The 26861-nt window shown below is 38.7% G+C and overlaps 1 protein-coding gene across 1 annotated transcript in view; it reads right to left on the bottom strand.

The window, feature by feature from the left end:
- The window catches only part of LOC132844910 (voltage-dependent T-type calcium channel subunit alpha-1I-like), a 147773-nt gene extending 122542 nt beyond the window's left edge, over window positions 1-25231 (bottom strand). Inside the window, exons 1-2 of the mRNA XM_060868793.1 lie at window positions 25133-25231; window positions 21708-22014 (exon numbers count right to left, since the gene is read on the bottom strand). Coding sequence (XP_060724776.1) covers window positions 21708-21997 — 290 coding nt within the window. The 5' untranslated portion in view covers window positions 21998-22014; window positions 25133-25231. The remainder of the gene's footprint in view (window positions 1-21707; window positions 22015-25132) is intronic.
- Between the last annotated feature and the right edge of the window lie 1630 nt (window positions 25232-26861).

Below are 26861 nucleotides of genomic sequence, written 5' to 3'. Positions count from 1 at the left end.
ACAAATCCTCTTCAATCCTCTGACTTTTATTCTGCCAATGTGTTACTGCTCATTTTCAGTGATTGTGTATATAAAAACAACTTTTTTTGTACATTATAGGAATCATTTTGCCAAACTCATGGATGCCTACCACATTTAAAGCAAAAAAATATTTCTTTTCCTGAGACCAAATACAAATATATTAGCATACACAATTAGCATATATTGTGTTCTTAACCACGAACAGGGGGTACATTATTGTTTAAAATTATTTTTACCCTTATTTTTAATTTTTAAAACGTGATGGAAAGATTCACTGTAGAATAAGTTCAACGTTGTATTGAGCTGGAGGTCTTTACTTTTACCTCAGTGAGGAATCAGAACTAAAGCACATAATACGAACAAAGACCAAGTTCATTAATAAACATGGTGTGTTTACAGGGTTCATTCAGTCATCACTAGTTTAAATTATGATATTCGTTATTCATATAAGAAATAAAGCCAATGTTATGCAGATACAAAACAAAATGAATAACTTCATGGGATCTCACAGATCTCTAGCTAAGATCCATCCATCCATCTATCCAATTTCTCAACCGCTTATCCAACATGGGGTCACAGGGCGCATGGAGTCTATCCCAGGGGACACAGGCCACAAGACACCCTGGACTCAACCCATGGCACAATCACACACCCATTCACACACACTACAGACAATTTCGAGATGCCAATCTGCTTACAACGGATGTTTTTAGACTAGAAGAGGAAACCAGAGTACCTTCAGCCCCAAGCTTAGAGGTGTGATTGATGCATATGTAAAAAAGAAGACTTTATTATTGTCACAAGTACATTACAGCACAGTGAAATTCTTTCTTCACATATCCCAACTTTTGGAGGTTGGGGTCAGAGCGCAGGATCAGCCACGATACAGCATCCCGTTAGCAAAGAGGGATAAGGGCCTTGCTCAAGGGCCCAATCAACAACCCAGAATGATTGTATACAGATTATATATATATATATATATATATATATATATATATATATATATATATATATATATATATATATATATATCTTATTACACACTATATTATATATATATATATATATATATATATATATATATATATATATATATATATATATATATGTGTGTGTATAAATGAATTTTTAAAAAAGCATGTAAGTGATATAGAAATATGTTATAAATGTTCATTCACCCCAACCCCCAACCCCCGATAATGGCCCTTAGACACCTTTTATAAGATTAGAGTAACAACATTTTGCTTTTTGTTTTTTTGGCATTACAGAGAAACCTATCAAAATTATTAGCCATTGTAATCTCACGTACTGTACAGAAGCCCCAGACAGATATTTTATGAGCTGACTCTGGAGTATTCCTTTAATTCTGAAACCCAGACAGAATATGTGGCAGCGCTCATGAATCATTGTATAAAACTGTGAAGAATGTGATCTTAATTAGATTGCTACACAAAGAAAAGCAGGAAATAGCAGTGGATCTGAATAACGCTGGTCTTTGAGGACATTAGTGCTGTTTGTGTATGTGTGAGTTAGGATGTGCTAATGCACTCGTATTCCACAGGATTTGTAGTGCTAATTAGAAGCCATTCTTTTTTTTTTTTTTTTTTTTTGATCCCGCTGTTTGTCTCTCATCTCTCTGAAAGGTGCCCTGTGCTTTCACACAGACGCTTTAGATCTCATTCATTTGGCATGCGTGTGTGCGCCGACGTGTAAAGACCTCCTTTTAATGTCTTTAACAACACCGTCCTCAGCTGCCTTTCGATGCTGCAGAGAAAAAAAAGAAAAGAAAAAAAAAACTCTTGACCAGTCGCCTACTGCTTCTATAATAATCATCTGGCACCAGCAGGAAGTCCTTAGCATTGACACTGGAAGCTGTAATGGAGGTTAAAGCAGTGCATCAGAAATCTAAGTACACATTATTACCATTATATTATAAATATACACGTGTACGTTCGATTTTTTATACGCTTTTCTGATTCCAGGCACAAGAGCTCACGTGATCAAGAACAGATGATCGTTACCAGAAATAGTACATGAAAAAAAAAATGAGCCTCTGACTGTACACCTACAAGGTGCACCAACAAGGTAAGTGTATTGTGGGAGTGCAATTGTATAACACATACTGTAAAAGCTAATAAAGCGGTAGCATGATACGTTTAATATACTCGAAACGGATTCCGCATAGTGTTTCCATAGCGAGAGGATGTGTAAGTGGTGTGTATTATGATTATCATTATCATTAGTATTATCATTTCAATTCATTTCACGGTTCAGGTTGAATAATCAAATCCGATTGGTCAGAAAGGTTTCTATAGCAGTGCCTTTGACAGTCATTTACACTGCAAGGTTTATCTTAAGGTACAGTTATTATGTAACTCCTCCTAGGGCTTTCGAGCCATATGCACCAAATTCGGATATGTCGTAGACCCTGATCTGAAGTTTGTTGCTATTATTTTTCTAAGCGATCTGAGTACCGAGTACTGAGTACTTCTGGTACCGGGTCTCAAAGTGGCCTTTTTTCCCATAGATTCCCATTATAAACTTTGGAGGTTTATAACTCGGCAAGCTTTCGAACTATCTACACCGAACTCGGCCAGCTCCTTTAGGGTGATACTCTGAACAAACTTTTAAATTGGTGTACCGACTGGCCTTCCGGTTGTGCCGCAGCCCCGCCCCCAATATATGCAAAATCAAAAATTAGCACAACATGGACATGTGACATATCAAAACACTCAGCCCAATGAAGGAAACTTCCTCAAGAGTATTCAGATGATGTCACATGCTTGTCTCCACTTGCCTCCAAATGTTTTGGCACCCTAGCTTTCTGTCCACTTGCTTCTAAAAGTAAAACTGTCCCTTATGTCCACTCGCCTCCATAAAGCACCGGCCTTTGCGAATACTTGCTTCATCAAAGCCAACATCAAAGTTTGTCACGACAAACTTTACAGATCTAGTTATTATATGTTATATTATAACACATAGATTTTAACATCACATAAAGCCACATAAATCAGATTGAGCAGTTTAGACAAAGAGAGGTTTGTTCAGCATCTTTTTTGGAAGGAGTCTCCAGTGTCAGTGCTGTTGTAATAAGTCAGAATACACTTTTAATAATGTGTTGTGATTGAAAGAGACAAACTGGGAACTGAACATAAAGAAAGATATCATGATGGTGGCTAGACAGCAGCAGGAAGACAAGGACAAAGAAGAGTGGCCGTAATCAGTGAAATTGAATTTTCTCTCATGCTCGTGATTTGTCACTGAACTGCCAGTTAAACAGCTGCAGTGCTCTGGATGGACACTGAGTGCTGACAAGTGAAGGAGTGCAGTATGTTTCTAATCCCAACAGATATGAACACAATGGACCATGCAACTTTTCTCGAATTGGAGAGATAGATACTGTAGATAGAGAGAGAGAGAGAGAGAGAGAGAGAGAGCTTTATACAGGTATCCTGTATAGAGGATTATAGGAGTGAGGTATTGATGTCTGTTGAAGCTCTCTCTTTCTCTCTCTCTCTCTCTGTCTGAAAGAAAGAAATCTGTCTGAAAGAATTCATGAGAACATTATAGAGCTCTCTCTCTCTCTTTTTCTCTCTATCTCTCTCTTTCTCTCTCTCTCTCTCTCTCTCTCTCCTCTCTCTCTCTCTCTCTCTCTGTCTCAGTTTCTCTCTCTCTCTCCTCTCTCTCTTTCTCTCTCTCTCTCTCTCTCTCTTTCTCTCTCTCTCTCTCTCTCTCTCTCTCTCTCTCTCTCTCTCTCTCTCTCTCTCTCTCTCTTTCTCTCTCTCTCTCTCTCTCTCTCTCTCTCTTTCTCTCTCTCTCTCTCTCTCTCTCTCTCTCTCTCTCTCTCTCTCTCTCTCTCTCTCTCTCTCTCAGTCTCTCTAGGTTTTCTCTCTCTCTGCTTTCATTACGAGCAGGCCGTGTTCTGCAGCCCGGTAATGAAGTGTGACATACAGTACCGAACTCTCCCTGCTGATGAACTTTACCGAACAGGAAAGCACAAGCCTGGAACAAGACCTCATCATGGCAGAGCTACGATTACAGAAGAACTAAAATTAGTTATTCATGAAAGAACAGCAAGCAACTCTGTAGATCCTGAATCCTGCTCGTACCACACAGTGAGCTGCTGTAAGTACGCAGACCCGAGAGCAAGGACTCTGGGATGTTTTACAGCCAGCGACCTCATTATCTGTAAAATAAATTCCACAGCCCCTCAGTATGAATTTATTTTATGAACTGGAAACATGGAGCTTTTTATGCTTCTGAACTTTCCATCCACTGAACACGTTTGGTCCCATTTGAGATTATTTACAGGCTACTTGTTGCTACTTTGAGCTATTTGAATAAAAATCCCATTTAATTCAAGTTACTATTTAAACACAGTAACAGCTATAAGTGGATAATACATATATTTACTAACGGGGTAGGAATTTTATTTGTATTTTTTACGGTTATTAATGTGTCTGGATAGATAGATAGATAGAGAGAGAGAGAGAGAGAGAGAGAGAGAGAGAGAGATACTAAGATAGATAGATAGATAGATAGATAGATAGATAGATAGATAGATAGATAGATAGATAGATAGATAGATAGATAAAAAAATAGTGAGTGTGGTGAGGGGGAAAGAGAGAGAGAGAGAGATAGATAGATAGATAGATAGATAGATAGATAGATAGATAGATAGATAGATAGATAGATAGATAGATAGATAGATAAAAAATAGTGAGTGGGGTGAGGGGGGAAGAGAGAGAGAGAGAGAGAGAGAGAGAGAGAGAGAGAGAGAGAGAGAGAGAGAGATACTAGGATAGATAGATAGATAGATAGATAGATAGATAGATAGATAGATAGATAGATAGATAGATAGATAGATAGATAGATAGATAAAAAATTGTGAGTGGGGTGAGGGGGAGAGAGAGAGAGATAGATAGATAGATAGATAGATAGATAGATAGATAGATAGATAGATAGATAGATAGATAGATAGATAGAAGAAGGTAAAGATAAAAGTGGGGTGAGAGAGAGAGAGAGAGATAATAAGATAGATAGATAGATAGATAGATAGATAGATAGATAGATAGATAGATAGATAGATAGAAGGGGTAAAGATAAAAGTGGGGTGAGAGAGAGAGAGATAATAAGTTATATATATAAATGATAGATAGATCTAATCTTTCTTCCTGCAGTTAGACCAGTGCTGTACTACAGAGAGCTTTCACTTGTTGATGCTTCATATACAGGGGTATTATTTTCATACCCTGCTGTTTAAATGTATTTAAAACAAGTTTTATTCTTTAATGTGTGGAAGCCTGAAAACGTTAACACACAGGACTGGATTAAAAGCAATGTGTGACTTTCTTTTAGAGAAGATTTATGTGTTTATGACACACACACACACACACACACATCAGAGACGTGTTGAGTCACAATGTTTCTGATCTCCATGTCATCACTCTGAGAGCAGACGCTAAGATGCGGCTGAGACGAAAATTGAGAAGATGAGAAGTGAAACGCGAGTACGGGATCTGAAAGTGACATCACGGTAATGACGGCTGCAGCTGAGGGTACGTCCACACAAACACACACACACACACACACACACACGCACACTTCCAATTCCTCACACAGTTCCACCCTGTTTACCCTCAGCTCAGCCTTCATCCTTCCTCGCCTGCCGTGACCAAACCTGTTATCCAACAGGTGGCCAATAATACAGATAACAGAATACCCTGGATGAGATACCAGTCCATCACAAGACACCAAGCACACACACATTCACACTTGCATATCCAATCCACACACACTGCCATGAATTTGGGATGTGGAATCAAACCAGAGGTCCCCCGTGAAACTTAGCAACAGAAACTGGGGACCCAATGGTTAGAGAGGCTACTATAAACATGTATTTCCAAGTCGATGCACCTTGAAGCAGCCAATGTTAGCTAAACTCTATCTACAAAATAGCTTCTTCAGCCCATAGTCTGTATTCTGTTCTGTGCTCCAGCCTAGCAACTAGAAATAGAGGGCAGTGAAAAGGGATTATCTTTTCTTCTGGAGATTTATAAGAGATTTAAAGTTTTTCTTTCAACACTGTTGAACTATGTTTGTTGTTCTGGTATTTTATTTTACTTATTCATGTTCCACATAAGACTCCTAGATACTCCTCAGGCACTTGTAAGTGCAGGACAAATCAATAAACGCAAATGTGAGACTGCAAAGTGGAAAACTAGACCTTGGTTAAAATGACATGTGAAGCGCAATACAACTAAATACAACTAAATGACACTGCAGGTGAAAACGCAATTCACACTAACTACCCCGAGCAGCGGGAGCATCATTAGAATGAAGTCGGTGGTATAATTGTGCAATGCTGAGCTGACTGACTGTGCAAATTACATGAGATTGGAGTTCGGGGGGAAACTCTGCAAGACATTCTGCTAATTTAGAAAGCGTAGATGGATGTCACTCTGGAAGATCACAGCAAATTGGTTAATGGTACACCGAAAGATTGACAAAGGAAAGTAAAACAAAGTAAAGAAGCATCACATCAGCAGCAACAAAAAAAAAAAAAAAATCTAGTATTGCACAGATGGAATCATTTCCTAGAAGGCTACAGCTTGGTGTCCCATTGCGCATGTTAGACTCATATTTACAGTTTTCACTCATTTAGCTAGTCTGCAATCAGCTCCTCTCAACACTGATCTGATGAATATTACTGGCAGGTGTGCCAAGAGCTCGCACTGCACTCTGAGAGCCACAGGAGGCGCCGTCAGACACGGACACGCTTCCATTCCGATTTTGTTTTTTGCTCCAAATTTGGTCCTCATATGACAGTAAAATATCACAGGACTCCCTCTTTCCTAAAATACCACTGTTTGCATCTTCAGAATTGAATTCACTTCTTTCCTCAATGGTTAGCTAACAGCTCATAGCACACAGATACATTATTTGGTCCTCACATGACTGTAAAATGTCATGTGGACCCCACAATTTAGTCCTCACATAGATGTAAAATATCATGTGGCTACCACTTTTTCTACCATACTCCTGTTTTAGTGTCCAGAATCAATTCCAATCCTTTCTGTATTTGAAACACTCCAGACTCTATTATTATGGTGTCTTTTATTGTTAATTAAGACCCTCAATTATTCACATTCAAGGCCTTATTCTATCACCACCACTGAACAGGCTATTATTGCATCCGTCCTGGCTAAATTCGAACCAGACCGAAAGGCAGGAGCGGAAACCTTGGAATCTTTAAGGAAGTGAGAAAATAGAAAGTGTCACCTCAATCTGTTCAGCAAAATGTAAAGGAAAGGAAGCAAGAACTACTCGAGCTATATATCGTAGATTGAAACTATAAATTGAACCCTGGCTCTAACTCACTTTGTCGTAACCAGAGTGAAGCAGAATGACAGGAAACTAAAGGAACGGTTCAGTCGAAAACGGAAATTTCTACATGTTTCCAAGCGGTCGATCAGCAAGGAGATATTTGGTGTTAAAAGCTCGTTTTACAGATATGAAAAGTCAGGTAAGATTACAGACTTTCTCTTTCTCTCTTTAGCCTAAATAGATTTCACAATTCAATTGATTCAAAACGATTGATTTATTTGAATTAAAAAAATATATGATAGACAGAAATGTGGACTAATTCGTATCTTATTGCAAGAAAAAATTCAAGTACTTAGCAATGGGTACGTTAGAGAATATCTACAATCATATTACACCTACATATTTGAGGTTATTTTCCAGTAGAAAGTAAATTTTACTATTTTTTTTTTCATAGTAAATAAAATATACTATGTTCTGAAAGGAGGTGTCACGGACGGTGCCGCACACACCTCCTGAACACCAGCGAAGAGAAGCGTCTCCGGAATACTAAAGCCCTTTCGGACGACACCCCCCCCAGAATCCTTCGCCACCGCTGATTACACCGCCACCTGCTCCTCATTAACCACTTCCTATTTAAGATGAACTTGAACTCGATTTGTTTCGGCAATCATTCTGAGCGTTTCCCATGTAGTCCTAGTTTGGTTTCAATTCTATTTCTGTATTTTGGTTTCCCTGAAATACATGTGGAATTAATAAAACAGCTGCACATGGATCCTCAGCCTTATGACTCCTCATTACAGGGGGGTTGCACGGTGGCTTAGTGGTTAGCACGTTCACCTCATACCTCCAGGGTTGGGGGTTCGATTCCCGCCTCCACCTTGTGTGTGTGGAGTTTACATGTTCTCCCCGTGCTTCGGGGGTTTCCTCCGGGTACTCCGGTTTCCTCCCCCGGTCCAAAGACATGCATGGTAGGTTGATTGGAATCTCTGGAAAATTGTCAGTAGTGTGTGATTGCGTGAGTGAATGAGAGTGTGTGTGTGTGCCCTGCGATGGGTTGGCACTCCGTCCAGGGTGTATCCTGCCTTGATAGTAGTTCGGATAAGCGGTAGAAAATGAATGAAAGTTCTGAAAGGAAGATTTAAATCCATTCTTTAATTCACTCATCTTCTCTTTTATCCTAATCAGAGTCATGGTGGATCCAGAATTTATCCCTAGTGCAAAACCCACATTGGCATCTTTAGATTAGCCGAACCACCTACCAGCACGGTATGGGAGGAAACCACAGAACTCAGTGGAAACCTATACCTAAAAAAAAAACAACAAAAAAAAAACAGTTCTCCGGATTAAATCAGGGGGTCTCAATCTGTGGCTTTTCAATCCCCCCTGCTGTGACACCATGTGGTGAAGAGAGTTATCTGCATGCTAATTCTTTGACATTGACTAATTTATGTAAAGTCCAACATTGTTTCTGTTTGGTTTTATTAATAAGAGGATTAGTCACAAATATTTTTTCTTCTTCCTGTTCTTTCTCTTTTTTTTGTTGTCCAAATTCAAACTATGCAGTTTCAAAAGCAGACAATCACTAGGACTCTCACTAATGTGATGTCGGATGTGGTAGACTAGTGGTTAAGGCGTTGGACTACCAATCGGAAGGTTGTAAGTTCGATTCCTACGTCCACCAAGCTGCCTATTCTGGGCGCCTGAGCAAGGCCCTTAACCCTGAATTGCTCAGCTGAATTGCTAAAAATGAGATAAAAAAAAAAAAAAAAGTAAGTTACTCTGGATAAGGGTGTCTGCTAAATGCTGTAAATGTAATTATCGAGATTTTATTATCACTACATGATTACCAAAAAGATTTTCACTATAAAGTGTCTATGTACGTGTGCCACAATAGGGCCGTGATTTCACTGACAGGTGAACAAAGTGACGAAGCAACATCTGAAATGAGAAGCTCTCAGCTCTCAATTAAGCACAATGTCGTAAACTGACAAGAATTTTGAGGTCCGGTTTGTGTTTCGTCGGTTCCCTACTCAACTAACTACAGTACACACCCACAAGACACGAGATCCAAGAGTTGCTCGCTAGAATGAATGTAGCCTTGATCATTAGTATAGTCTTTTCATTTAATCAACATAAAAACATACAATGCACCAGGCAACAGGACGAAAGCTATATATTTTTGTTACAAATGCCTGCAAATTGACTTTTGGAAAGAGATGTACCACATGACAAAGATGGAGCTCAGTAGATCAATGACTTGTTTCATTGGGAAAACTGCAGCTCACTAACACAAAGAACTGAGAAGCTGCAACACTCAATTTCTTCTCATACTGCCAGTGGGACTGCTGGCCTGATAGCAACAATGGTGTACTTTAATCCGTTAATTGAACAATGAAAGGCTGTTGGCTTCAAACATCAACTAAGCATTGTGCATTGGAGAATAACAAGACTCCCTGAATAAAGTGTAGTTGTCGATAATAGGTTATCCCTAATAAGAACTAGTCCTTCACTGGTCAGTAAAAGGCCCCTTGGCCCATTTTCAGCAGAGCTTTTGAAATATTCATGAGAGTTATTGGCACTGAGTTCCATTTTCTCACTACAAAATTTTACTGGGCATATTTTATTAAGCTGTTTTATTAGCCCGTGCTGCTGGACTGAAGCCGTCCTGCAGTCAGCAGCGGTATTTCTATCCTAATTGGCCAGAACTCTGGTGAGTTTTACTGTAATGGAGTGAGTTAGTAAAATACTTGTTGCATGACACAGCAAATATGATTCATTCGGTCATTAGGGAATTATTGCAGTGGCTTGAAAAAAATAGGCGTCATGTGAAGGGTCTGTTTTTCTATGATTTCTACTGTGGTGGAAAATCAAAAACACACATGCTAATACAATAAGACTCCAACAGAAGCCATGGGCTCGTTCTTATCGGCACTGAAAGCGACATCTTAGAGAAAAAGAGAGAGGGAGTGTACTCTCATACACATTGTTCATTTCTCTGTGTTTCTCTCTCTTTTTTTTCTATCTCGGAATATCAGCGGATGATAGATCTAACTGGTCTTTTGTTGAAGTGATGAACTGAACGGATAATGATCGCTTCTGCTCCGACACACACAAGAGGAGATGCCGCTGAATCGATCTGGTCTTTTTGCCAAATAAATGAATAAATAGGTAAATATATAAATAAATATACTGTAGACACGAGTTAGACAGACGGATGGGTAGATCAAAAAGAGGATCAAACACCCAGTTAAGTAAAAGACAGGAATAAAAAGATTGAGAGTTACTTGTGCTAGTTATAAGGTTATTGAAGTTAATACGATTTGCCAGGAAAATGAAAGAGAACATAAAAGTGTCTTGTTAATGTTTTGGACCACAGAACAAGCTACAAAAACCACCTTGATATAATTTTTTTTGCTGTTGCAGATTTTCTAACACACCAGTCCAGAATCAAGCATAGATATTCAGTTGGGTTGAGAGCAAAGGCCTCCATTTACTGTCCATGATTTATCAGAGTACTTGTGCCATGATGGGAGTCATCCCGAAATACATCACTCCAACCAGGATGAGAAATGTTTCATCATGGGATTTGCAACGATTTGCAATGATGCATCTCTCTAAGGGAATAATTTATAAAGGTCTTCTACCACTTGTCTAAGGGTTCCCCATAAAAACAACCTGGAGAACATTTTAAAGTGCCTTGTGAAACCTTGTACCTAGACATCATACAGTAGAATTATGGATTGGAGATTCATTCAAAATTTAGCAATGTCTATATTATTATATCTGCAGAAAATAAAAACAAACATGAAGAGAACAGAATATAGTAATAATAATAATTAGGGTGAGAATTCAATCCATATAAACAGGGCTGCCAAAAACATGTTTATTCTTCAGGTACTACAGGTAATACCTCAAAGCCCTCATCACTCCTCGCACTGCACCCCGCACCCTCCGATCTACCAGCACTGCTCGACTGGTTCCACCCTCTCTCAGGGTAAGAGGCAAGTATGCTACAAGACTCTTCTCTGTACTGGCACCAAGGTGGTGGAACGAACTTCCCCTAGAGGTCCTGACAGCTGAGTCACTGGCTATTTTCAAGCGGCGGTTGAAGACCTACTTATTCAGGAAACACTTCAACTAGCACTTCTTTCATTATCTTTTGCATTTAAAAAAAAAAAAAAAAAAAAAACCTTTGACACTTTTTCATTGTAACTCTGAACAAATGTTTTAAACTCATGGTATCTTAAGTATGTAACTTAGTGATCCAGCATTAATGTATTCAATGTTAGAGATTTAAGCACTTATGTACGTCGCTCTGGATAAGGGCGTCTGCCAAATGCTGTAAATGTAAATGTATATATAAGAAATCCCTTACAGGGGTTTTCCCTTTAACAAAAAATTCCCCAAATTTCCAAAAAAATAATCCCATAAAAGATCCAAATCACCCGAAATGTAAGAGTAAGTTGACTTCTCAGGGTATATGGCATTCTCAGTCCACTGGCAACAACTCTTTCTAAGACTGCATTCCCAGCAGGGCGATCAAAACCAGGGGTGTTGATTGTTGTGTGCAGGGAGTGTGTGGGCATGCAGCATGGTGGCTGAATTATGTTCACTAGCTCTGAGGCCCATGTTCCTCTTCCCCTGGTAAAATCCAATAACGCTGAGGATTAGGCTGGAGATGGATGGTACACTCAGTGCTAGCTGACTGATCCCTCTCATCGGCTTCCAGAGAAATATGTGCTCTGTGGCTCTCATCTTACATGAACTGGCCAGATTTGCAGTCACCATCAGCCTCTTTCTTCTCTTGCTTCTCGCTTGTTCTTCTCGCACTCTTTAAATATTTTCTTCTTGGTTTTACTCTCCTGTGTGAAGTAAAGGCTTGATTAAGGGTCTTTTTACACCTGGTCACTTCATGTGTTTTCTCTGATCCGATAGCTATCTGATTTGTCAAAACTGTTCCATTTACATTAGACCACATAAATGCGTCTCGGCGAATCAAATATCGATCCGATCTTTCTACTTCCGCACAACATGCAAATATATTTTACCTCATTTCCGGGGTAATTGAAATGGAACATGTTTTGGTGTATGCGGTTTTCAGAATGCAAACAAAAAGAAGACGAAAAAACTCGTTACGACGGTTATGCTACAAAAAACAGCTTTTACTGCATGTTCGCTGGCGGCAGCAGCAGTGCATTTTAAGACCCAACGAGACACCTGGGTGAAAGATCACCTGCGAGTGACGTACTTCCGTTTGGGAGGAGTAAAGCGCTGACGTATGTGGCTTGAACAACCACATTCATTTACACCTGTCCAGTTTCATCTGAAACGCGTCCCAGACCACCTCCTGAAGTGGTTTGAACGATCGGATTTATATCTGTCTCGAAAACGTTTCAGAGGGCATTTAGACCTGGTCTTTTTACCATCGGATAGCTATCATATCACAGAAAATGCATGAAGTGACCAGGTGTAAAAAGCCCCTTAGAGTTCTAATGTTTTAAACGCCAGAGGTTTGTGGTGGCATTGGCTTAGCGCTTATCCCTTGAGATCACCCATGACCTCTTGCCTCGATTGGTTATGCTGTGTCTCTGATATGAAAAGCAAACTTTGACTGACCCTGAGATCACACAGGCAAATGACAAAGCAACAGACAACCATTCGACTGTAAACTCAAGTATTCTGTCCCCTAAAAGCTCGGATAACTTTCTTTGTTTCTACGGGGACTTTCATTGTCTTTGTATTGCATTCATGAATTGTTAAGAGTGAAATTTTCACAGATCGAACCTGACCCGTATTATTTTTTTTTTGTAATAATGACCGAATATAAAAGGATGTATATTAAGATTTTAGATTTTAAGAATACTGCATAAGCCACTGATTCATATAAACTAGATTCAGTCAGAGCAAAACAATTTGTGAAAGCCTGCGACAAAGTCTGGACAATGTACACCAAATTATATTCCATGGTCCTAACAAACCATGTTGCTGTCTAATTCTTTAATACTCGATTTCCCAATAAAGTGTAACACTACAGTATAAATCCATATTTTACACAGAGTAGAGTGGAGGCCTGTATGACTGTCCTGGCACTCCACTGTAATTTGCATGGATTAGGTGTTGGACTACTGATCGGAAGGTCATGGGTTTGAATCCAAGGGCCACCAAGCTGCCACTGCTGGGCCCCTGAGCAAGGCCCTTAAACCTCAATTGCTCAGTTGTATAGATTGAAATAAAAATGTAAATCACTCTTGATAAGGGTGTCTGCTAAATGCCAGAAATGTAATGTAATGTAATGTAAATGTTTAATATGATTGATTTCAAGTGCATCATTCTAATAGTTAAAAAGCTTAGCATTATGCTGTACGCTGCGTTATATAACATGTATCCTGGACATACGTTATTTTAATAAATTAAGCTAATTACAGTAACAAGCGTTGAAGTGATTTGACACTTTTCTATGTTGTTTATACAGTTTGTGTGTCCTATTGGTCAGATTTCGAGGCCTATCCATGCGAAAGAGATGAGATGAGATGAGATGAGATGAGATGAGATGATGAAATAGATATTATAAGCCTTCAGTTTCTGATGGATGCCTACAATATCCTACCTTATAATTTCACTCAGGTTCACTCATAATATGAGCTAAGGCATTAAGAGTGAGAGGGAACGGGTAGAAGGGATGAGAGGGTGAAAACTACCAGCCAAAGTTGTTGGTGGGCAAAAGGAGAAAGCAAGAAAAGTCAAACTGGGTGAGTAATACCTGATATAATCCCAGTACCTTTATTTTCTGCCCCAGCAACACATAGTGGTGCAGAAACCTATGACAAGATACAATGCAAACTGAACAAGTCAGTGAAAGGTGGATGTGATGGGAAAAGTCAAACTTGGGCAAATGCTAAAAAAAAAAAAAAAGAACCCTGGACCTCCAGACACCCAACTTCAATCTTAGATAGGAAAGCTGAACCTGAGCAAAGATGATACAATCACTGAGCCTGGTTGAAGAAACATCCTGACAGGGAGTCCAACCAGACAGCGCTATACATTCACACCCTATGAGTAACCCAAAAAAAAAGCACTCCTACAGACCAGAAAAAGCCAAAAAAAAAAAAAATGATTGAAATGAAAGTCATGAAGACCTACAGCGTAAAGACTGTAAAAATAGGGGATGACGATATGCCACAAAAGGGGGTAAAGTAAATGAGACAAAAGTAGCAAGAAAGTAGAGGACACTGAGCTTCCAAATACAGGAAACAAAACGAACGAATAAAGTGCAGTGGCCGTGCAGTGCAGTGGAGTGGAATGGGGTGGATGGAGAGAAAATAGCAGTAACAGAGCTAAATGACATTGGAAATGAAATGGAAATAAATGCTAAATGGAGAAAATTTTTAGAAGGGCATTTGAATGGAAAAACAGAGATGGTTTTGAATGACCACCTCATCTATCGCACCACCTTCATGATGCCCATCATACAGTCTATGGGCTGCTCATACTGTATACTGAATAAGTAATCTTCACATAATCATGCATGCTGAATAAACCAACATATATTAGGCCACAAAGTCTGAGAAGGGAGCATTAACTTTTTGAAACGTGTATATATTATATAAAAGAAATATGTCCAAAAACACATTGCAAATAAATGAGCTTAACATACAGAGGAGCCTCCTGTTCTTCAAACTTTATCAGGAAATATTTACGGGAGAATATATTGAACATATACAGTATATTACATTTGAAGGGTGAGACGTAGCTTGAAAGACAGAGAGAGGAAGATAAACAGATTGAGGGAAATCAATCCATATGTACAGTATGACCATAGGATAAAACCAATTTGGCTAATCTGGCTGTTCCCCAGAAATCTGTCAGATCTTGCTTTATTGATGATCCCTACAGTTTCCGGAGGACAGATTCAGTAAGGATTTCTAGTAATATTAGTTAATATGAGTAAAACAAGAATTTAGAAATGAAGTGGGGTTTTATTCCCATAAAAAATCGAATGCGACAAATTCATGTCTTTAAAAATTAAAAAGGCCTTGGTTATGAAGAATTATTTATTTATAAATTAGAATTATTATCCTTATGGAGGTTATGGAGTTACTATTTATTATCTTAAAATGTTATTATTTATATTATCTTAAATACATTCTTACATCTATCCATATATATATATATATATATATATATATATATATATATATATATATATATATATATATATATATATATATAAAATTTATTTATTTGTTTATTTTTTCCTCTGGTTTTGTTCATTTTATCAGGTTTATTTTATGGGAATTAAGATATCAGCTATTCATTTCCATTATTGTCGCTGCGGTGATTTCCCTCAATGTTTTTTAATAACCAAGAAAAGTTTGTAATGAATGAACCTTTTCTTACTCCTTTGGTTAATAAAAAGTATGATACTTTAGTGTTTTATGTAACAGGCACCGCAAGTCATATCTAACATCAAAACAAACAAAATATAGATCTTTTTTTGGAAGAAGTAAAAGTTCAGTTCTTCTAAAAATTAAGAAAAAAAAAATGAGGCCATGTTTATGCCAATTAGCCTTATTAGCTGATACACTTACTGTACTGTACAGATGGTATTCCCACTTGCTTGGTCTGTTATAAACTACAATTTTCTCGTTATTGATCATGAACTGTACAATTTTGAAGTGTTGAAACAGAATAATAAAATATATTTATCTAGTATAAAATATACATTCTGTAAATAAAAGTTATGATAAAGAACAATTTGACTATCTAGCTATCTAGAAGTTTAAGTGGTTAGACATGGACGACCAAGATATAAACGCATTCCTATCTTCTTTTCTACTTATTTTACTCTCTGACGCACACACACACACACACACACACACACACACACACACACACACACACACACCCGCACGCACAAATGCATGCTGTGCTCATAATGTGACCAGTGACCACAGCACACCAAACATAATAATAATGTGTCTGCAGAGAGAGCCTCGCAGTGAGTCGTGACTGAAGGAGACAGTGATAAAAAAAGGACAAAGATGAAATACAGTGTGTGTGTGTGTGTGTGTGTGAGAGAGAGAGAGAGAGAGAGAGAGACCATCAACTCTTGGTTTATGTCCAGTATCTTCTGCTGTCCCTATTTTAATTATATGGACACACCCTTTGCAGACAGAGAAAGACACACACACACACACACACACACACACACACGCCATTAAACACCTTGTGTCACCGTCCTAAAAAAGAACGTCCAAGAGCTTTAATTCTTAAACAGACTTGGTCCTTGGAGTCTGACAACGCTCTCTGTCTCTGCCTCTGGTTTACTGTATCTTATATTACACTGTCCATAGATGAAGCTATTGTGATGCAACAGGTGCAGGAGGCGCCGTGACAGTCGCTTAGTAATTTACATGAGTGGTTCTTCCCCTGCTGATCTGAATATTGCATCTCCACGGTGCCTTCATCTGTAGATGAGTACCTACGCTGGGCTCACACAGTGATGTCTCATGCTCGATGTAGAGATTTTGTGGAGACAGGCCAAGACAGAGACAGATGTAGCGTTCGGACACATTAGTAGATTCTTGATAGTTGTTACTTGGTGGTTGATCTTTAAAAATGGAAAAATTCTGTTATGCGTTCTATACAGATCCATGGGAAGAAAATATTGATAGACCTGCTCTCTAAAAAGAGAGACAAAGTCACAGACAAATAGACGAAGATGTGTAGAACTTCAGAAATGCATCCTGTACAGTATGTCCTTCTCTAGCTCATTAAGATCTAACCATCCTTAAGATGCATTAGCTATTCTGCAGAAAGCAAGTATTACAGTGTTTTTATTTTATCTTAAAAAGACAAATGGCAGCTTTTTCAACCCAAGCATCTGGTATTTCTGTCAATCTCTGTATGCGTGTTGCAAATTCATCTGTAATCCACTGATTTGTCAAAGGACCATCACACACTACACATTATATCTCTGAGGTGGCTGAGCTACAGTATACAAGTGAGATGATTTGACTTGATTTGAGAACTCTTGCCATGGTCCTTGAAGTGGAACATGAGGACCCTGATGGTTTGTGTGTGTGTGTGTATGTGTGTGTGTGTGAGAGAGAGAGAGAGAGAGAGAGAGATGGATGGATAAATGGACCATGATATTTAAACCTGCCATTCATTGAAACACATGTCCTTCCCTTCTGTCTCACTACTGAATAGTCTTCAACACTAATGATGTACTTTATGGGCGTCAGCATCGAAACAGCATCCGATGGATTCAATAGATTTCTCATGATTTCCACAAAGTCGAAGTCATGGCCTAATGGTTAGAGAGTTTGACTCCTAACCCTAAGGTTGTGGGTTCGAGTCTCGGGCCGGCAATACCACGACTGAGGTGCCCTTGAGGAAGGCACCGAACCCCCCGCAACTGCTCCCTGGGCGCCGCAGCATAAATGGCTGCCCACTGCTCCAGGTGTGTGTTCACGGTGTTTGTGTGTGTGTTCACTGCTGTGTGTGTGCACTTTGGATGGTTTAAACTGCAGAGAACGAATTCTGAGTATGGGTCACCGTACTTAGCCGTATGTCACGTCACTTTATTGAATAGTCTTCAACACTAATGACTAATGACCCCACTCTGAAGGGTGTTTGAAGATTTTTAAGCATGATGCCAAACAGAACTGTGTTTTTGTTTTTTTTGTTGTTTTTTTTTTGTACCACTTTGTTAATGGTTTCTTTCATGGCATCGTTTCTGCTGCTCATGTGATTAAGTGCGTCTGTAATTTTACAGCGATCTGTATAATAATATGACAAAATGGGAATAGCTAAACATCAGAACACTCATGGATCCAGGAACGATTAATAACACTATGCTTAAAAAAAATAAGTAAATAAGAAGAAATCTGTATGAAGAAACGTCTTTTTCATCATTTTCAGTTGCCAAACAGAACGAGTGTGAGAGCAGGAACCCTGCTGTCATGGTGTTTTGGACACAACTGGTAATTTAAAATACTAAAAAAACCTGGTGGACCTAGTGATTTATAGTAATATTGTTTTTTTGTTTTGTTTTTTTTATTAATTTACAACGTATTTTTAGGTCCCTATGTGTAGAGGATTTAACAGAAATGACAGAATGAGAACGACAAAGAGAAAAAAGAGCCATAAAGAAAATACAAATGGCCACAACCCAATGATAGACTATTTGAAATGGTCTTCAAAGAATAATGGGATAACAAGAAGAAAAGGAGGAGAAAAAAATGTATAGAAAAAGGAAGAAGTTAATAAGGCCGTTGTTGTAGCAAAGGAATGACAAAACATTGAAACAGGCAGAAAAAATACAGGAGAGGGAGATTAGAAAGAGTGAGACACACAAAAACACAGAAAGGGAGAGAGAGAGAGAGAGAGAGAGAGAGAGAGAGAGAGAGAGAGAGATTGGCACTAGTAACCCCCCGTTAGGATCAGTAAAACACCGACAGCGACCCGTTACTTCCCTGCTGTTTCCATGAAAGCAGCTCAGCAAGCAGTTTGAAAAGCATGTTCACACACATAGACACAAGAAAGAACACACAACACATGGAACAACACACACACACACACACACACACAACTGATACTAAGACATACAGACAGGATAAATAGATACAATCTTATGAAATTGAATAACTGAAGGTGATTTGATCCCCCTTGGACCTACAGTATACATTATAGAACTATATAGTATAGAAATAAAACCAGAGAACTCAAAAGAAACCCATCCAAAAATGGGAAGAACATACAGTAGGAAAACCTCTACACCTGAACATTCATACAGTTGTCCAATCATGTGGCAGCAGTGCAGAGCTTAGAATCATGCAAATACAGGTCAAAAGCTTTAATGCATCTACCTAAGGGCAGTGCTGACTCCAATTTCATGGTAGTGGCACCTCTGGGTTGTTGATAAGAAGGTCAGGGGTTTAAGCTCCTCCACCTTCACATTTACACAGCTGTCCGATCATGTGGCAAGTGCCCCAGCATCACCAAGTTGCCACGTTTGGGCCATTGAGCAAGGCTCTTAATTCTCTGTGGTCCAGGGGCACTGTATGGAAGTGAAAGTGAAGTAAAAGTGACATACGGCTAAGTACGGTGACCCATACTCAGAATTTAACCCATCTAAAGTGCACACACACAGCAGTGAACACACACACACCGTGAACACACACCCGGAGCCATTTATGCTGCGGCGCCTGGGGGGTTCGATGCCTTGCTCAAGGGTACCTTGAGACTCGAACCCACAACCTTCGGGTTAGGAGTCAAACTCTCCAACCATTAGGTCACGACTTCCAGTTTTCCATATCCCAGGTTATTATGAGCCTGGGGTCAGAGTGCAGGGTCAGCCATCGTGCGGCACCCCTGGAGTAGGTGAGGTTAAGAGCCTCGCTCAAGGACCCAACGTAGATGTCTCAGCAGCTTGTGGGCTTGAACCCCGACCTTCGGATCAGGAACCCAGCGCCTTGACTGCTGAACCATCACGTCCTCACGTATCATGGCTGATCTGCACTCTGCCTCAAATACAGCCTCAGATTTTTTGTGTTCTGTTTGTTGGACTAGTTAAAAACACAAACTGGTGACCTCAACAACTCAAATGCTGACTAAACCTTCTTGTAGACAGGGAAACTGGAACCCAGATACAATACATAGCCCATTTATAGACACATGACCATTACATTTCTGGACTCATGACCATGACACCAATATGTGCTTCATGAATATCTTATTTCTCCTGCTCAGTTGTCATGGACTGATTTCAAGTGAGGACTCCTGGGGATTGAGTGCAGTCCACCTAAGTTCTTCCGGTCCAACCATGGAATATTTTGGCTTCATAGATCATTCTGGAACATGTGTGGGATAGGCTTCTTCCTTTCAGTGAAGGGTTGAGGTAATGCCACAGAGTACAACGACTTCGCAAACAACTGAGTGCTTCCATGTTTGTACAGTAGCAACAGTTTGAGGAAGGCCCACATATCAAAATATTGGCGTCATATGATACATAATCCGCTTGTCCCTGGCACCTTGTGCTAATTCATATCCTAGCTCCATTTACATCAAATTTAACCATACGAACATAGATTGCTTAAAAACTTTTGATTGGCAGCGTGTCCCAAGACAGCATGTAGACAGATGGATATGGTGCTAATGGAATGCAAAAGGCAGAGCAGTAATGAAACAGTGTAGCCCCCTGGTGGGTTCCACCTCTCCTCTATTCGGCTCCTACTGAATCCCTCGTTCCCCTTCATCTGTATCTCCAGATTCACTGTGTGAAAAGCCTGGCCCCTTATCTCAGCTCCGACCCTGCACACCTGCGGCGCTGATGAGGGAAACTTTCTGCTCCACTTCCTCCTGTATCGCCTCCATCCATCACTTCATCTCTCTCTCTCTCTCCTTCTCTCTCTCTCTCACTCTCTTACGCACACAAACACATATTCTCTCTCTTTCTATTGATTCAGAGTTAGTGTAGCTTTCTCTCACATAGCACAGTGGTAATGCAGAATGTCTTGCCATCTCTTTATCATTGCATAATTACACCTAAGAATTAGTCATAGAACAGAATATGGCTTATGAAAAACAAATAAACAGATAAACTCCTTTCAAGCAACACACCTGAGAGGTTGTGCTAGTGTTTACTAATCAGCTCATCTTGCTGACTGTATCTTTTACATAGCCATGATGCTACCATTACAAAGGACACAGTAACAAGCTGTACCAACGATTAGTCATCATTCATATATTCTGAGTATACATAAGAGTACAGGAGCCTCTAAGGGTGCTTATGTTTGCTATTTACCACCTAATGTCATTTTAAAACCAGTACACAACATTGATGAGTGAATGTTATGGTAATGCATACTAGTATAAACAAAAAAAAACATGCACTTTGTGGTTACTTTCTGGTATCTTCACTATGTAAACATGAACTCTTTGCGAAGTCTTGCCACACAATGGGTTGAGTAACTTGAGTATCCATTGACTGACTCGGCATGTATTGGATTTTTTTGGAGTTAAATTGAATATTCAATTGAGATTTATCCTACGGTCTGCATTAATAACCTATGCTCATGGATCCGCCTCTGAGTTGAATATGTCACACACCTGAAATATTAATGAACACAAACTTGACACAAAAGTTAACAGTGAACCCCAAGAAAGATAATAGAACAAATTAAAATTGAATCATAACATCGATGATAACATCGTAACCGCATGTAGTAGGTTAAAAAGCTAATAAACTGTTATACTTACATTTTAGCCGTTAGTGCAGAGAGAAAAGTGTACTTTACTCACAGTTTGTGTGTGTGATTGTGTGTAAGTGTAAGTGTAAGTGTAGTAAAGGATATGGGCTGGCCACCATTCGGATGCACCAACTCCTTGGGCACGTCGTCTGTTTCAAGCAGAAGAAAACTACGGGTGCCAGCTCTGGATATGGCACCACTACAGCTCTTAGCTCACTGTTCGCATCACCACATTCCACTTCCTGCACCGTAGACCCCACATCTTCTTGCTCCGCAAGCCCTACTTCTTCATCAATTGCTGCCTCCCATCCAGGAGATGGAACCTTCTTTGAACTGGAATCAGCTCCGGGGGAGGACACACCCACCACCGTGGGTCGCTCTACCTCGGTCATCATAGCTGTTAAACCTTATGCTGTGAGAGAGAAAAAAGAAGAAAAAGATTAGTATTATACAAGTAAAGCATTTTCACCACCACAGTCCAGAGATTTTAAAGTACTGTATAAGCCCTGAGTGTGGACTAAAGTATTTAGTCCAAGGTTCAAACAACATGCAACCTGTGATGAGGCATATACATGAGTGCATAAATGTAGATTTGAAAACAGTAATTATATATAAATCACTAAGGGCACCTTTAAGAGTAAAGCCATATACCGTAAATACAATACAATACAATACAATACTACAGTATTAATAGAAAACTGTGATTTCCTTTACAGACTTGCACAATTAACGTCAGTCCTGATGTTACTGAAAATCTATCAACTCTTTCTGAAAATCAGAATCAAAGAATTCAACAGCGATGTTGTATAATTCCTTATATATCCACTCAGGTTGAGACACGCAGGATGCTGATGTATTAGCTAACAAAAATCAGCAACAGTTTTTCATCGAAACACCGATATAAATAGAGCGAAATCAGATTTTTAACACCCCTTAAATACAGAGAATATTTACAAACCTTTTGTGAAGCTGAAATTCGTTAAATTTGTACTGTTGTGCGTTGTGTTTACTTGGGTGAGTTCTGCACCAGTGCTTCTGAATTGCGTTTTGTGTTTTGTAGCTCAGCTGTACAGTTGAATTATCTGCTATTGTACTACATGTGACAGGGTTTTTGTTCTTTTTCAGGCAGATAGATTTTAAGATTTGCTTCCATGAAAGAAATTACTTTAAGTGATAAAAGACTATGTTCAAATCGCAGAAATTGTGGTTTTATATTCAGGTTTATTGTTAGAAATCGTAGATATAATTTATTTAAAGTTCACAAGCAAGAGTTAATAAATGATTTACAGTAGATCTGAGTTTTGGTCCTGTGGTAAGGTTCATTATTGATTTCATATATACTTCGACCTTTGACGTAGCAGCATTACAACCTCTAATTATGCAACATAATATGGATTATCTATCATATGATCCTTATTTATGTGACACCGTATGGGCTGTCAAGAGCTAAAAATCGAATATCTGTCGTTAGCTTGACAGTGAAACTATTAGATTTGAACGATTTATTTGATCAGATATGGAGACAAATCTGTGGGTAGTTTCATTATGTGTATTTGTCACAAATCACCTCAGAGTGTAGGGCAAACCTGTGCTCTTATTATGATATGTTTATTTTCACTTACTGGTCCTGGTCCTGGTTGTGTCCCACCCTCTGTTTTGACTCTGATGTGTTGTAAAAGTTTCTTATTATTTTGTCTATTTATAATTTGTTGTGTTTTAAGCTGCCTTCAAGCCCTGTCAGAAATATTATACATTAACAAATATTAACACACATGAACTCCAGAACAACTATAGAAATATTAACGAAAAATTATTTCTGAGTGTTTTATTTCATACAAGCTGTGGAGTGGGACATGACAAAGACATTCAATACTCAGCATCGGCACAATAAAAACAAGCACAAATTCAATTTAACAGAGTCGAAGGCGAAGTTTGACAAAAAAAAAAAAAAAAAAGGTATTCTACGGTGGCCGAGAAGTGCAAAACAAATTAACAAATCCGAAAACGCATTAACAAATCTGAAAACACAACGACAAGTCAGACAACCCGGAAGAGGTTGGTATAGTTTGTGAATGGAAACTTACCAATCATCGGACAAGACACCTGTCATTCATCTGTATATCTTGTATATTCACCCCTAAGTTTCCATTCACAAACTATACCAACCTCTTCCGGGTTGTCTGAATCGGTGCACGAAACACATTAACAAATCCGAAAACACAACGACAATTCAGACAACCCGGAAGAGGTTGGTATAGTTTGTGATTGGAACACGTACCGATCATTGGACAAGACACCTGTCACTCAAGGTATACATGAAGTATACATGAAGTTCAACAGTCTGCCGCAGGGAAAAGTTGGAATGGATGGATGGAATGGATTACTGTGGATTAATTCTGTTATTTTCTTATATTTAAACGGAGAACTTTACACATTACACTTAAGATTCCATACCTGTATATCTTGAGTGACAGGTGTCTTGTCCAATGATCGGAAAGTTTCCGTTCAAAAATGATACACTACCGTTTCCGGGTTGTTGTGTTTTCGTATTTGTTAATGTGTTTTCGGATTTGTTAATGTGTTTTCGGATTTATTAATGTGTTTTCGGATTTGTTAATTTGTTTTCGGATTTGTTCATTTGTTTTGCACTTCTCGGCCACCGTAGTATTTCGACATTATCAAATTTTTTTTTGGCCTGTACCATTTGAACACACCATGTCGTAACCACCAAAACTCTGAGGATGACATTAGTACATTGGCGCTAGTACTTTATGTTGAGCCATGTTTTTTTTCCTTGTCATGTTCCCATTGTTCCAGTACAACTTCCTGGTTCCATATTCAAGCATGTTTTAACCTGTTACCCAAGACAAAGATTCTTGGATTTCCTTCAATAAACACCAAACTCTCCTCACCATAAGCTACGGTAATAACGTTAGGCTAGAATCTACATTGACTCTACAGACTGGGCTAGAAAGCAATTAGCCCTAGCCTTTCTTCTTGCACACTGTTCTGTTTATTTATTCTTACAATCATCAGTCATGAACAGTGCTGTTGTGTTTGGTTTCGATGAAAATCCACTTTACTAATCCACTTTACGAGCACAGAATCGGGCAAGGCTTTGCCGGAAAAGAAACCGTACATTGATACCTTTTCATCTTTGAAAGCCATGTTTATACCAGCCGCCTCTGGCAAAAATGAAAGAAATGCTAGATAATGAGATGCAGCCTATAAATGATTTCTCCAGCCTGGAAGCAGAGTGGTGTACTAAATCCAATGAGTGTGTGCTTAAAGCTTATAGACCTACACTAAGGGCCTTTAATCTATTTACATTAATTCCACACTTTCTATGCAAAGTGTGTATGTGTGTGTGTGTGTGTCACTGTAAACAGTCTTCAACCCTGGCATGATTAGCTTAGCTTAGTATTAGCATCTCCCGGGAGGCTTTGGTGAGTATGCCTAAAGCTAACACACTAACACAAAGTTTGCTTTAAGCTTACATGCAACACACACACAGACACAATATACCACACCAAGTCTAGAGAGACTCCATGATCTTTCACCCTTCATTACTCCTTGACAGGCAGCCTAGACTTCAAGTGGCAGCTAGTGAGGACTGAGACACAGCCATCTGCTGTCTGTTGTTAAAAGCTTCATCACGGCTCATGGAAAAGCTAAAGGCCTCGGCTGCTCACACGCTGCTGTTAATGTTTGCAGACGCCTCCACACTGGACCCTTGTCCTTATCATCCATTCAGCTGAGCCAACTTTAAAGGGATTAACTGCAAAGCTTACAATACATAGAATTACCAGGATGTTTTTTATTCAGGTGTTACCTGATGAATATTCAAGTGTTAATTGGTTAGAGGTTTGCTGCTGGTTTTGTGAAGATTTGTAATAGGCACACACACACACTCACGGACCTGTATCTGTAGACTGTAGAGTGTCCAAATGAGTTGAACTTCAACAAGTAAACGTTTTTCACACCAGGCAAATCTCAAACTGCAGGATAAGTAGAACAAGATGGAAGGAGTCTCCAGTGTCAGCCCTTACGGAAGGACTCTCCAGTGTCAGTTTTTTTTGGAAGACTCAACAAGTTTTTTTTTTGTCTATTACTTCATCATTATTAATCAGTTATATTTTATCAATAAGCAATGATTGATTTCCAGAAATCAGACATTTCAGAAGTTCTTTATTCAGAACCCAGATGATTTAATTGCTAAGTATCGTTTGGAGGACAAAAAAAGATTGCTAACTACTATATACAGAATATGTGTGTTTAAAGAGTTACTTCATGACAATTATTATTGTTTTTGTGGTACTAGGAAGAACTACAAAAATATTGTTAAGAGTGTCCATGTACCTGTGTTAATGTGTGTGTGTCTGTGTGAGTGTGTGTGTGTGTGTGATCACTCATCAGTTGTTTCATATCCAGCCTATCCAATCAAGGTTCTATCAAGTGTTAAACATCTCCTAAATAAAAGTGACACTTTCATTAAAAGCTGAAATTAATCAAGCGAGCACGTGATGAGTTTAATCTAATTACATCTATGCTGTTAGCCAATCAAACGCTGAGGAAGCAGCGCTGTCAGCAGGAAGTCTTGCTGGCTTCATTTACCTGTAGCAGAAATTAGATTTGGGTTTCATGGGCACTCTCTCTAACACACACACACACTCACACACACACATGGAACGTTTGTCTCACACAGTGTTAGTTATTCAGCACGAGGATGCACCCAGCAGTGATCATAAGTATTCAGATTGCTCATTTACACTCATTTTCTCACTCTTTAACCCTTTTGTGTCAGTCTGGACAGATTTACAGCATATTTTTGAGAATTTGTACATATTGCATAAAAAGCTGGCGTTAATGATTAATTCCTACAGTTATCTCAGTGACTAACAGAAATATTGATTATTGATAATTTTTCCATAATAGCATGCCTCTAAATGTTTAATTCATTATATATTATCTATGTATATGTTATATATTAAACTACAGATTGCAGAAATATTATTTAAAAAATATTAGTAAAAAAAAAACGTTTTTAAAATTCATGTTTAAAAATGGTTGTTTTGACAAAAATTGGAAAAAATTTCGAATTTGTGAGACAATTAAACATATGAATAAATAATAAACTATTTTTTTTCTACATATAATCTAAAATTAAATAAAAAAAAAGAAATATAAAGGGTTACTGTTTTTTTTCCAAGTAATTTTTACAGTTTTTTTGTGTAATTTAAAACATTAATTAATTAATTA

The sequence above is a fragment of the Tachysurus vachellii genome, chromosome 4 (genome assembly GCF_030014155.1).
Source record: "Tachysurus vachellii isolate PV-2020 chromosome 4, HZAU_Pvac_v1, whole genome shotgun sequence".
Lineage (NCBI taxonomy): Eukaryota > Metazoa > Chordata > Actinopteri > Siluriformes > Bagridae > Tachysurus > Tachysurus vachellii.
The sequence above is the reverse complement of the archived record's forward strand: the minus strand, read 5'-3'. Positions and strand labels throughout refer to the sequence as shown.